Source organism: Diadema setosum, chromosome 22 (assembly GCF_964275005.1).
Source record: "Diadema setosum chromosome 22, eeDiaSeto1, whole genome shotgun sequence".
Classification (NCBI taxonomy): domain Eukaryota; kingdom Metazoa; phylum Echinodermata; class Echinoidea; order Diadematoida; family Diadematidae; genus Diadema; species Diadema setosum.
Window position 1 is genome coordinate 20,419,451 of NC_092706.1, and position 13,996 is coordinate 20,433,446.

Here is a 13,996-nt window from a genome sequence, read left to right on the forward strand (position 1 = left end):
TAGTTTCGTGAAGCTTCGCTCAATGAGCAGATAATCATTTTATAGAGTGCTGTTAAGCATTTCATCTCTTTTGATGCATTCTGTTACACGTATTTATTCACTGTCATCTGGGAAATCTAATAAGCCGAAGCGGATATTAATATGTAGAATTATACCCCCTATACTATGATATTCTCATATCTTCTTCTTTGAAGAAATTTTGAACAATAAAGTGACATGTTAAAGGAAATCAAAACTCAAAGAGAAATGTAGATTAAATAAAAGCAGCGTCATGTGTGGACAACGATGTAAAGGAAATAATAAAGGGAATTCCACAAAAATTCATTTTTCATGAAAATTACACATTCCATCAACTTGATACTGACATATGTTAAGGGTAGCAATTATTCCTCTGCTTTCTGAAAGCGATTAGTCAAGTGCTCCTTCATTATGCTAGAAAAGTGAATTTTTGCCGAATTTTCTTTATATTTTCTTTACATCGTTGTCCACACATACGTCATAACCTCTAGTAGTCTCCTTATCCAGCGGTTCCAACGCCAAAACTTTAAAAAATTCATAACTTTTGCATTGGTTGTCCGATTTTCCTAAAACTTTCACCGATGTGTTCCACTAATGTTGCTGCTTTCACTCAATCCACATTTCTCTTTGGGTTTTGGTTTCCTTTAATAGTTAAAACTCTCCAGATTTATATTCTACAAGGAATCCTCGAAAGACAAATTGGTAGATGTGGTGCCAACGAACTGCGAAGTACGACGAGTTTTAAATCATTATGATATATTTTCGAGCTTGCAGAGACCATCCCGCACTGACATAATGACGTCATATACATCGTAACTCTCGCAGTCGTCGCCATAACTTGTGACGATACCCTGAGGCGACAGATATATCATAATTATGACGCGACAGGAGTGCACGTGTTGAATGAAAGTGTCGCATGTGCCTCACTATAGTATAAAGCATTGTGGAGTGATTGTTGCCCTATATTCTGAATACAGACAAACGACGAGCAGAATCACTTAATGGTGCAAATGTGATGGTTCGTGAGTAATTCACCTTTTGCCGGAAGTGAATTGCAATAGCCGTGATGCAGTAGAGGTCCCTCTGAGAACACTGAGTTCGTGCTGCCGAATCTCCTAGATTCATTTCTGCGTATTACTTTATCGTATTTTTATTTTCACATATACCAGGTTTACCGGCGTGATGCTACTGTCTTTCTCGCTTGGTGGCGCCCTCGATTCTCCGAGGCCAGTTCCGTTTCATAGAGAAAGCCAACTCGGTTTTCTGCTTGTTGGTTTTAAAACCTGGGCCCCATTTCATAAAAGATGTTAGGATGGTAACTCTCGCTAGAATGGCAACTTCCAATAGCAACAGCCAATCAGGAAGCTGGATTCTTGTCGTTACCATGACAATTGCCATTCCAGCAAGAGTTGCTATCATATCAGTTTTTTTTTTTTAATGAAACGGGGCACAGGTCCCGTGATCTTCGTGGAGCCATGTCGTTACTAAATTGCCCTTACACGCAGTGCCCATTGTTAACTACCCTTTATTCTGCTTGCTTTCAGTATGATGTCTGAGTAACGACATGGCGTCCAATTTAACAGTTGGCCAGACTATCTTTATGTTATTACGGCACTGTCCAAGGCTAGAGTCTGTTTTATGCAGTACATCGTGATAGGGCATTATTCACCAAATTGACTGTCAGCGAAATCTGGGATGGGCTCATTTCCTTTACCACGTGCATTAAAATAGGAAAAAAGCCATGGGGGGGGGGGGGGGAGTAAATCGCGCTGAAATGATGGATTGCCCGCCCATCAATTACGTCCCAGTATTCATCAATGTTAACACATTGCGCTGATCATATTGACGCGGATATTGGACGGATTGTGGATGTTGATGTTTAACTGTTCTACCACATACAGATATACGCCTCTTTTCTTCCTTTTTTCGATGTCTGTGTTTTACCAACAAGGAAGGGACAATGTGGACGCTAAAGCCGGTGTTGAGGCAGCGAAAAGTGCTTGAAATATTATCGGTGGGAAATGAATACAGGGATTATAAAGGTTGTAAGAGGTTCGGCATTGAAGAGACATTGTTGAGAGTTGGATGCTTTTGTTCTTATTTTTTATTGTAGAGTATCTACTGGTTACGGTAGCCTCTAATAGCAAAAACAAGGCCATAGCGGCTATATTTTCATATTGTTGGTATTGACAGCAGATATCATCTGACATCGTCTGACGATTATCAAACGTGACGACTACATGATTTCTTAACATGGTCTATAATGTTTTGTAAATGGGTAGCTGTTATAGGATGGGACATGTGAACACTTTTTAACGTAATTTTAACCTTCTCGAACTTCAACTTTCTTCGTGCTGCTCTACTACGTCAAAGATGTAACATGATGATTAAGTGTTCACAAACAATAAGGTCAGCAGCGGAAATAACAAAACAAAAACAACGATGAATCAGTGGACAGAAGGAACTTCCACGCCTTCTACTAGAGTCAGAACAGACGGGGGTTATAGAACTTTGGCGGACTTAATCATACGCAGTATATGCTGTTATGAAACAGCTCAACCGATCATATTAGATGAAATTACACATGATAAACACCATCAACTGTGCACAGAGATTCGTACGCAGAAGACCAAGATAAGACAGGTATGTCAAATGGGACAGAGACGATGAGATAGAATACAATGTAGATGATAAATCTGGAGTGATGGGAGCCACATATACTGATAAAATTCCTTCTTTACATCAACACGTTGTGTTATATAGCATTCCGTGCGTAGGTGACTTATGACGGCTAGTGATGTTACTCCAAACCATGCAATGCACGCGCTCACTCACACACACACACGCACACACACATACAAACACTCATATATACCAATGTATATATCGGCTCCCCATGCACCCCTTCCCCAATCTACTTCAGGTTCTTGACCTGGGTGGTGTTTTACCAAGTTGTTCTTAGGCTAAAAACAACTTTAAGAACGACTTGTGATTAGTTCTTGTGGTGAATTATTGATATTCTCATCAATAGAGTGCATACAGATCTTGTTCAAGTCGTTCTTTAAGTCGTTCGTAACTTTCAGAAAGGTGAAACACCACCCTGGTAAGATAAAATTTCTGCAACGTAATCATTTTTAGGATTTAAATTTAGAAATATAAGGATTGAATTATTTGCCACTAACATACAAACTTTTTTCGTCTTTGATATAGTAATGCACAATTTGTTACCTTTTGTTTTGTGTGTTGGATGTAGTTACTATACCGTATTATTATCTGGTGCTATGTTTTCCTTTTTCACAATGATCGCAGACTGAGACGAAATAGGCGAAAAACCGTCCATCAGGCGAAGGCGAATCAACTAGTAAATAATCACGCATGACGCCACGAATGTCAAAGTATACGTAAACACCATACAGTATTCGTCGCGAAGGGCTAGACCTTCGATGGTTTAGTACTAACTAGGATCAGTTCTGTCAAGAACGAGACATACAATTGCCCGAACTGTCCTGCGCCACATCCCGTGTCCTCTTTTGCCGGCAATATGTTTTCGGATAAAATGCCAGATACTCTAACACACTATGATATGAGCTGAATTGACACCTTGCGCCCCTCACATCTTGTTACTTTCCACTATGGCATAACCATTCCTTTCGCCATTAAAGAGCGACGTAGCACAATTTTTAGGCAAAGGTAATCCTTAGCTTTCTTAGAAAAGTGAAATTTCTGTTGAAGTGCTCATGATTTTGTTATTGTTGACTTTTATAGCACATCCCTCTTTCGAACGTTTCAGCCCACCTGTGGACAACACATGGTGTAACGTGTAGAGAATTCAGGAGAATGCGTGTGCATCTTTCTACCTACTGCAGCATGCAGATGTACAATGGAAAGGGTGATGAGCTGTATCACTCGGCCTAAACATTATCGCCTCGCTTTTTGTCTTAATCGGTGTCTTATCAAAATGTACACATCAGCGGCACCTCCTTTCTCCCCTATTCTGGCGCTGAGCGGAATAACAACATGGTGGCGGTAATGCCCACTTTAGCTTGCTTGTTTGTCGTGCCGTAATTTACAGCTGTTTAATCGCACATCTGCGGCTTATCACGACGACATAATCCTGGGCCTCCTTCGTTCTTTCAGCACGGTGTGGTGAGAAAAAAAGAGGGAAGGTAGCGATAATTCAGATTTATCATCCGCGATGACCTTTGAGCGACCGATAAACAAGATCCGAGGGCCAAAGATGAGGTGGGAGGAGGAGGAGGCGCTCCTACAAGGTTCCCTTAAAACCACGCTCATAAGATGATAGAGGGGACGGGCAAGAACCCAAATTTCATTCTTATCCCGCGGCAATTATACTTGCCACCAATCCCGCATGGGCATCAACTCACACGACAAACAATGAATTGTCACATTGTTCCAGTGTTTTCTTTGTGATCATTGTGATCAATGATAGAAGCCATATAGTCAGACTGATTTGCTTTCGCCAATACCCATGGAAATCGAAGTTCCTATGAGAAGGGAAAAAACCATTTAAAACCTCAGGAATATGCACGAAATAAATGCTGTTTCATTTGCCCCTAATACCCATAGGGTAAAATAGCTGACGAGCCCGTACATTTGCAAGGAAAATAGGACCATCATTCATAATACAAGCGCACAGGGGGGCGCGCGATAAAAAACATGCTTTGAATGTGACCTGCTGACAGAGGCAATGACGTCACAAGTCACGTGACTTTGGGCTCCGTTGATCTAGTCAAGATGTGAACATGACGGTAGACACCACAAGACCTCGGATTCCTCGATACGCACGTAGTGCCGGGTGGTGCCAAATACCAGCGACACATTACACAGTTGCCAGCGCTGACGGACAGTCACCCTTAATGCCATGTACTGCAGCCGATGACAGCTACAATAGCAGGGTATAAAAGATAAAGATTCTCTTACAGATCTTCCATGATGTGTCTGTATACCCCAGGTTCCTAGTTTACTAAATAATTAATTACAATCGCTGCAGCTATATTGATCAGATAGTACGCTTCTATCTTTTACTTATTATTTTGAGCCCACTTGTCGTCACATTAGGTTAATGTTTTATTGACTATCACCATGAGTAATGCGTCAAGACTATGCTCACAGCATTCTACCATTTCCGCTCTCCGGTAAGCTTAAAAGGGACGCTACAATTGAGAGTAAAAAGAAAACAGGCAAAACAATGTAACTGCAGTCAAAATGTTTGGAAGCTAACTTAGCTTATTGAAGCACCGAGCTTATTGAAGCACTTAACCGAATAGATAGAATGAAAAAGTGATGAATACTTACTTAAATGATTGTATACGTTGATACGCCCAAGGATGTATACTTCTTTATACATTAATATGGATAGATAGATAGATAAATAGATCTATTGATTGATAGACAGATAGAAATATAGATAGAACTCCCGTAGATAGATAGATAGAAAGATAGACAAACAGATACACGTAGGACCTATATACAAAGAAAGATACATGGAGGTATACTTTGAGAAAGGGAAGATGAAAGAGGAAGAGATAGCGAGGAAGATAATGAAAGATAGATAGATAGATAGATAGATAGATAGATAGATAGATAGATAGATAGATAGATAGAGGGGGAGGGAGAGAGGGAGATAGAGGAGAAACTCCCCGCGGAATGTACGTGTGAATACATACCTCACACAGTGTGTTGTCTGCGTCAAACTCTCTCCTTCCCTTGACTTGATTGACTTTCGTATTATTTGTTTTCGAACATTTTACCTTGGTCCAGGATGAAAGGGGCGGCGAGCCATCAACCGGGTCATCGTGTGTACACTCGGCACACTCGGTGTTTTGACCGTGACATTTGTGGGTGCTGACACATTGCTATGAATGTCATGCGAGTTCCTGTGTCCTGACGACATAAAGAGGGCGGTATATTATCATAATGCGGCTGGGTGGTTTATACGAGTGGTCATAGATAATAGATAATACGTGTAGTGCCCCCTGATGATACATCATGATATTCATTGAAACCGAATGTAGAGTTAGAATTAAACACTTTCGTAGATTAATGTATAAAAAATGATTTCAGCTCACAATTCTGCATCTGACGATAACCTCATACATTCATAGTTTATCTTCCAAAATAGGATAAGAAATAGAATCGTTTGGATGTGTGTATGTGTGCGTAATGTCCTATGAAAATGCACAATACAATTGAAGATGTGAAGGATTTAAAAATAAAGATTGTAACTATTGTCACTCATGATCCTTAATCTGCAATAGGAGGTTTCCTTTCACTGTAGACATTTTGAGAAGGGTACAATACAAAATTCAGCTCTCCCTATTTTTTTTTCTTATTTCAATAAGTGAAATATCAATCTTTTGCACAAGTCTTTGGAAAACATGCTTCCCACAATAGTCCTCTTGAAGCGAAATGTAAACCTGATAATTAAACACATTTCACGCTTCTTACACTTTCTAAATCATTGGACTCTCAAGCACGCGGCATTTTAAGTGTTTCAGAAAACTTTGGCTTCAAAGTAAAATGAGACAGACATAGATCTTCTTTACACTCTGTGACAGTCATGATATGTTAGGTAGGGAGATTCAATCAAGGCTGTCTGCGTCAAAGGGACGATTTCTTTTTTGGCCTGATTATCAATCACAGTGTATCACGTAAATAGGATACAGACAAATAATGCCCATTCGACATCTTGTATATATGGGAAAGGAGTCGAACACTGGTATGACCTGCCCTTCACCACTTCACCACGCCGGTGTTTCCTTTCAGAGCCCTAAACGAAGTGGAATGCGTGAAATGCATTAGTGGATCGGGTTACTCCCAAACACTTTCAGCCGATTTCTGACGCACTGCGCTCCTTGTTAGTCCCACACGTGTTATTATTTTAAGGCCTGTTTTCATGTTCAATTACCAAACTTGCAAACCGTTAGATCTTATGCCTTTCCCCTCGCGCTGCGAGCAGCGAATCCAAATAGTCGGGACCTGGGGAGCGTGTTTGAAGTTTAAAGCCGCGGGGTGGATTTGGAAGCACGACGAGTTACCGAGAGCGAACACATTATTTCATTTATCTGCTAAAGGGTATAAGCTCTGGCACTGTGACCAGACAAAATGAAAAGACAAAGAGAACATAGAAACAAAAAGTCAGCATTTCTATCATTCTGGTGGTGAAATGCTTTCGCGCCCTTCCCTGTTAATAATTATTTTCTGTATTATGGATTCTTTCACGTTGTCGCAGATACTTTACTAAATATTCCCTTGTGCGTTTGTTTGTGTGTATGTGTGTGTGTGTGTGTGTGTGTCTTTGCTTTATCATACATGTCATAGACAATTCAATTGACAGACAGACAGACACACACACACACACAAACTAAAGTACACATCCATGCAACACATAATTACACACATAAAGGTGACAAGGGAAGTCCGGCAGTTTTCTTTCGTTACATTACAATTTTGTTCTAACCGAATGGAATTTTGCACGTTTTAAGGAAAATAATAATTTTGGGACCTGAATTTTTACTTCGTTGTAGAGAAAATTTCGTTATAACCGTGCTCGTTGTGACGGGACCGCTCCTGTATCTATACCAGATGTCTGAAGTTTGTACAAATATTATTGTTAATGCTTCTTTGCAATAATTTTGATCATTACCTCCGTCAGAGGCGAGGCCTACCTGGCTACGGCCGACGGAGATTGTTTTCAGTTCCAATGTTTGTCTGTCTGTCTGTTTGTGTAGAAAATAATTTGAGGACGGATGAACGAATTTTCACCAAACGTGCAGAGTGTGTTCATAATGAAATAAGAACAGAAGCCACTAAATTTTGGGGTTATGAGGTTAAACGTTAAAAGACATAGGGGTCACAAGATAAGCTATAACCTCTCAATTATTCTAGAACAGATTATGCAATTTATTCCTAAACTTGGAGGGTGTGTTTATAATAAAACACAAAAGAAACGATTAATTCGGGGTCATGAGGTCAACGGTCGAACGCAATAGGGGTTATAAGACCATAAACAAGTTTAATCTCCCAATAACTAAACAATAGATGATCGGATTTCCACCGATTTTGCAAGGCGTTTTCATGGTAAAATAAGAAAAAAAAAACACACATAATTTGGGGGCCATGAAGTCAAAGGTCAAAGTTCAGAGGGTCATAAAGGACAATGATTTTCAAGTTCAATCTCCAAATATTTCATGAACGGGTGATTAGATTTTCACCAAATACAATTATTGTGTAGATATCCCTTTACCTCTGTGTTTGTGTTGAAGATACTGCCCACGAAATTGCGATGTTTTAATCATGACTACCTGGCTGAGGTCTGCGCTCTCTGAGTGCTCCTCTTGTTTATTCATAAAATAAGTTTTTCAAGCTTACATCCGTGTGTTCGTTAGCCTCGGCGATGGTAGGTATGTGACTAGCTTTATCGTATGACGTGTTGTTGTTTTTTTTTCTGTGGAGGGATGAGACCTGCTACATAAATTATTGCGCATCACACGTGAGTTGTGAATTACAAACCCTAAATATCCATCAAACACCGCTGCTTCCCCTGTCCATTCCTGGATGCTTGTTTTCACGCTGTGCTGTCGAGTGATGCGTATTGTAATCATAATACAAACATATTAGAAACGAAGCACTAGCGCGGCGAGCATTATAGTACCTGCACGAGCCGGGCGCTGTCGGCTCCATTAGCCGGTTCGTCCTTGTATCGCCAGCTTTGGTCTCTGACGAGGAAAAATTGTTGATATGAAGATGAGACGCTTGTTCATATTATTTGGCTGCCAGTGCATAAGCATGGCTGCACGAATATTAGATATATTCCATTGCAACATGAAATGAATGAAGTGGAACTTACCAAATATCCATGTGTCGTGATTATACGCATCTTTAGTGTTTATTGTGATCGTGATGATTATAACCAGTTTCATGAGAGAGGGTGAATGCAATATGTTGATGATTATTATTAAGACTATCATTTCGCTTCAAATCACGAAAATATTGCTCTATATACATTATGTCAATGTGAATAATTTTCCAACCACTGCAGTAATGGACAGACATTATACTTTCAGAGCGTGACATCCTCCCTTCTGTTTCTCTATTGTTCATTGTGGTCACGTGAATTATAAAACTATACGCACTTCACAATCAGTTATGAACACACACATTCTACACTACAAAATCACACTTAATGTACGTTAATGTTTGTATGTGTGTGTGTGAGTGTGTCTGTTTGTGTTTGCGTTTGTCTGTATGTTTGTGAGTATGCGTGAAGACGCACAAAGAAATGCTGCCTGACATTTTTAGCCGGTGTATTTGTTATGCGCCGTCTGAAACACGGACGAGCTCTGTTATTGCCTCGATGGGGTAATCACGCAATTCTTCAAAGTCATCGCCTGTGGCGTCCAAATAGGCGGATTTCGTTTTGGCGCTCGAGCAATATTTGACCTTGAAATCTTTCTGATCGATTTAACTGAGAGTGATCTTGTTATCACAGTAGGGGAAGAAAAAGAAGGAAAAAAAATGATGCGAAGCCAGGAGTTTATCATGTGGTATATCCTTCGTGGAATGCGCTCGAACGACTCTTTTGATAAAGAAATTGATTTTCTGTTTTCACGGGATTGTGCGATGGCACCCTACGGCAATGTAACACTGGGAAGTGTTACCGTTTCGCGCTCACTCAAAAGAGTTGCGTCGTTATGAGTCAGTATGATCAGCTAGGAGAGTAGATTGATATGAAGAAAGAAGGAAAATAAAACAACTAGCCGTGGTTCTTTCATTCTCTTGTGTTTTGTGTCCTGTCAGAGCAGAATAAAAGAAAACACAAACAATCATTCAACTTGAATTAATAATATATATAAATGCCATGTCACAATCTTCTTTTGTTATCAAAGAAGCTTTGTGCCAGTGCACAGAAGTTACCAAAACTCGCTTACATGCATCTATCAACTCGAAGAAGTATTATGCAAACCTTCCCTAAACATTACCCAAAAAGAAAAATATAATTATTGACATTATTTTGTGGTGAAAAATGAAGCAAATCCAAAAGAGGTAATGAGTGACTGAGCCATCAGAGTTTATTCGTTAGATCTTAGCCGATATTCTCAATTTGATTTCCAACTTGCACACTGCACACTGTGCATTTTGTCAAAGACTGTACATAAATGCAGCTACCCCTTTGAGATGCATAGTGAGTACTCATTTAATTGATACGAATTTAAAGACATATACATGTAATTGACTGAATTTGGGTCATGAAATGAATTTTAAGGTAAAATGGATGCAAAGTGAATAATTATGGTATGCTCATTTGTCAGTATTTCGGTCTGTCTGCATCATGTGAATCGAGCATTTTCAGGAAGTTGTAAAAATCGTCTGCCATGAGAAATTAGAAGCAATATTATTGTTCATGATTTTATTTTGTTAACTCCCCATTATTGTAATAAAAAATACAATGATTTATGGCAATTAAATGGAAACATCTGATTACTTTGTATGTCTCTCTTCTTTTTAATTTTTTAAGTGATATTGTTGAAGGTAAGTGAACCGGGACTAATGGGGGGTGGTATTTGGATTTTTATGTGGTGAGGGCATTGATGGAATCTACACTGTACTTCCATTATAATTGCTGTGTGCACTAATATTTTTAGAAAATACCCGTGCACTCATCAGCATACCCCCTCCCCATCACCACTCCACATATTGATTGTTACGCTACAGCGAACAACCAAGATCAAACCATCAATAAGATGAATATTGATAAAGACGATGCTTGTCACCATGAGGCACGGGAGTTTTTTAATCACTGGAAATAATTGGCATGTCAAAGTGGATTCCCTCCCCTCCCCATCTCTCCCCTCCCCCCCCAAAAAAAAAAAATAACAACAAACAAAACAGATGGGAAAAGTGATAATGACATAGACAGTGTGTGCTGGCGTTAGAACTCGAAAAACATAGAAACGTAATTATGGTTACAGATCGTTATTCCGAAGGTTCGTTAATCCGAAAATGAAATAAGGTTCGTTATTCCGAAGGTTCGTTAATCCAAAAATGAAACAAAGCTCGTTATTCCGAAGGTTCGTGAAGGACCCTATTTCATTTTCGGATCAACGAACCTTCGGAATAACGAACCCTATTTCATTTTCGGATTAACGAACCTTTGGAATAACGAACCCTATTTCATTTTCTTATAAAGGAGCCTTCGGGATGACGCCACAAATGTTCGGATTAACGAACTTTTTTTTTCGGATTAACGAACCTCTAGGTATAGGGAATTTGTGTGTGTGGGATTAACGAACCTTCGGAGTAACGAACCTTCAGAATAACGAACAGCACCCAAACAGATCATGGCGCGCGGCATAATGTGTACACTATTATTAACGTTGTTCTTTCCATAAACGTACATGTCATGATAGAGTAGGTGCATCGTTGAGTTTGTACACATGACGAGCAAACTGCAGTCGCGCCAAATGACTTGTGCACATTTTAATGACTACAAAAATACTGTATGTTATTTTATTCCTAACACTTGATTGTATGAGGTAACTCAGGTACTCTTGTGTTGCACAATTCTACCATAGAAAGCAGTTAAACACCGCGAATGTGCGTTAGAACATGTCCATTTCGTGAACGCCATAGTCAAAAGTGACACGATAATAAGGGAGTTTCAAATTGTATTCATATCTATGGATTGTCCTTTCAGGTGAATCGGGCAATTTGAAATTTCTAAGCCTTTATCGTACCTTCTGTGATTTTTTTTTTTTTTTGTGAAACAAAACAAAACAAAACAACAACAACAAAAATAAACTCTTGATTTTAACTGTATTCAATCAATGTCATTAAGTAGGGCGAGGTAGGCTGACAAGCTTTCAGAATGATAGGGAAATTCCGTTGATCCGACTCAAGCATAAATTGTGAATATAATAACAAAGCTATCTCGTCAGTGGCACATCACAGCGTGCCGACTCTGCAGATTCGAGTCCATTAAACTACATTACGTACATGTATGTATGGCTTTGCTTCGCCGACGAAGATTTAAAGGAATTCAACGTCTGCTGTAATGCAGGCTCGTAGGTGACTGATGAGTCCGATGAGGTGCAGGCAGGCACGGTTGCAGCGGTTGCGGCGGAAGATTGGTTGGTTGGGATTGGGTGTTGGTTTTTTTTTCCCCCGTTTGATGTGTTAAACACATTAAATTGTAACTCTCATCATTCTAGTCGACTAACGGCAGCACAATGTTTCTTCATGGTCATTATGCAGGTTACGGTCACATCGCTCCACTCACGTGGTACGGACAGCTCTTCTGTATGTTGTACGCCCTCGTTGGAATTCCTCTGATGTTACTCGTCCTGACCAATGTTGGCCGCGTGATGGCGACATCAGCCCGACTTCTCTACAGAATGTACACCAGCCGCCTGTGCAAGAGGGTGCGGTGCGGGAAGCGCGGGAAAAGCAAGAAGAAGAAAAGGAAGAAACAAGCAAAGAATGCTTTACAGCGAAAAGGTAAGATGGGTTACACATGAAGTTTTTCTTTTTCTTTATTTTGGGCTGTCAAGTGAAAAAAACATATCAGATTTGTTGGATGATGAGCTATTCGAAGGTATTAAGAACATGACCTTGATCATCAATCCTCAGCGATTAACATACATTATGACAATAATGATGACAAGAATGATAGTTGCAAGTTAAATTAAGCCAAATTTTAAAAATGAATTAATGCTCAAGGCACACTCAAAGATGAGAGGGCAAAGATACAATAAGATAAAGAAACAGGAAGAAATAAACAATCTTGAAACAATCCAATAATAATTGCCACTAACTCCCACGTTTTGTTTACATGTTCAGATTCTTTTTTTTTTCTCCTCTTCTCACGTAAAAACATGGCATTGACACAGAAATGTGAGGCAATACTGTTCATGAAAAATACATATTGAATAAATAAAACTATGATAATGTATAGTTAAATACAATGATCAAATACATAATTATTCAATACATATTAGTAAATTAGATATTGCAAAAAGAAAGACAGATTATCACTTTTACAGCAGGCAAATACACAAACTTAATGGATACAATCTGAAAGTAGGGCCTACATAATGTTCAGTGACAATAATACGCCGAAGGGGGGGGGGATGGGGTGGAGGGAGAAATGAATTATAAAGTGTCTATGGAAGCAAGTAGATAGATCCTCCGAAGTTTAATCCGAAGTTGAATAATATAAATCGTAAGAGATTATGAATGATCGGCCTAGTGTTGTACAAATAACATTCTTGATCTTTCCCTTTACAATCGAGTGGGACTATACTTTGCATGCATGTGTGTTATTGTGTGTCTTTTTTTTTTTAATTGGATAAATAAAATCAAATAAGAATACATTACTTTTTTGTGAAAGTTCAGGTATATCAAATTTGGCAGAGTGATGATTCAAATGATTAACTGATTAAAGAATTTGATATAAAACGGCTCTATACTGCTGACGCAAGGTGGCAATGGTCGTTTAAATGACACTTCCACCGACATTAAATCGCATGCCAAAGAAAGTCTAAAACCTACTTTATAAATATAAGAACGATTTTTGTAAGCAAGTGATTGTTTGTTTGTTTGTTTGTTTGTGTGTTTTTTTTTTTTTGAAGTAAAAAAAAAAAAATGTTTCCCTGAATCTCTATTAATATTGTGGCAACATTTATTTTTTTTTGTTCGACCCAATACCCGGGGTCACTTTTCAGGTTAATATGATGATACTATAACCGTGGATGGAGTTGTTAGTTGTAGATGTAGAGTTGTTGTTGTTTAAAAAAAAATAAAATGACCCTGATAAACAAATAATTTGTCCCAGACAATACTTACATATAATCAGACCATAATAGATTTTGAACAAATCAATCATTATTATTACATGTGAGTATATAAAATATAATGTCTCCACGAGGCAGCTCCAAATAAATGTCTCCACGAGGGAGCT

General features: G+C 39.0%; 1 protein-coding gene across 1 annotated transcript in view; it reads left to right on the forward strand.

The window, feature by feature from the left end:
• LOC140245396 (uncharacterized) overlaps positions 1 to 13,996 on the forward strand; it is a 143,461-nt gene that overhangs the window by 123,197 nt on the left and 6,268 nt on the right. The window contains exon 2 of the mRNA XM_072324973.1: positions 12,292 to 12,534. Within this exon, the coding sequence (XP_072181074.1) occupies positions 12,292 to 12,534 (243 nt within the window). The remainder of the gene's footprint in view (positions 1 to 12,291; positions 12,535 to 13,996) is intronic.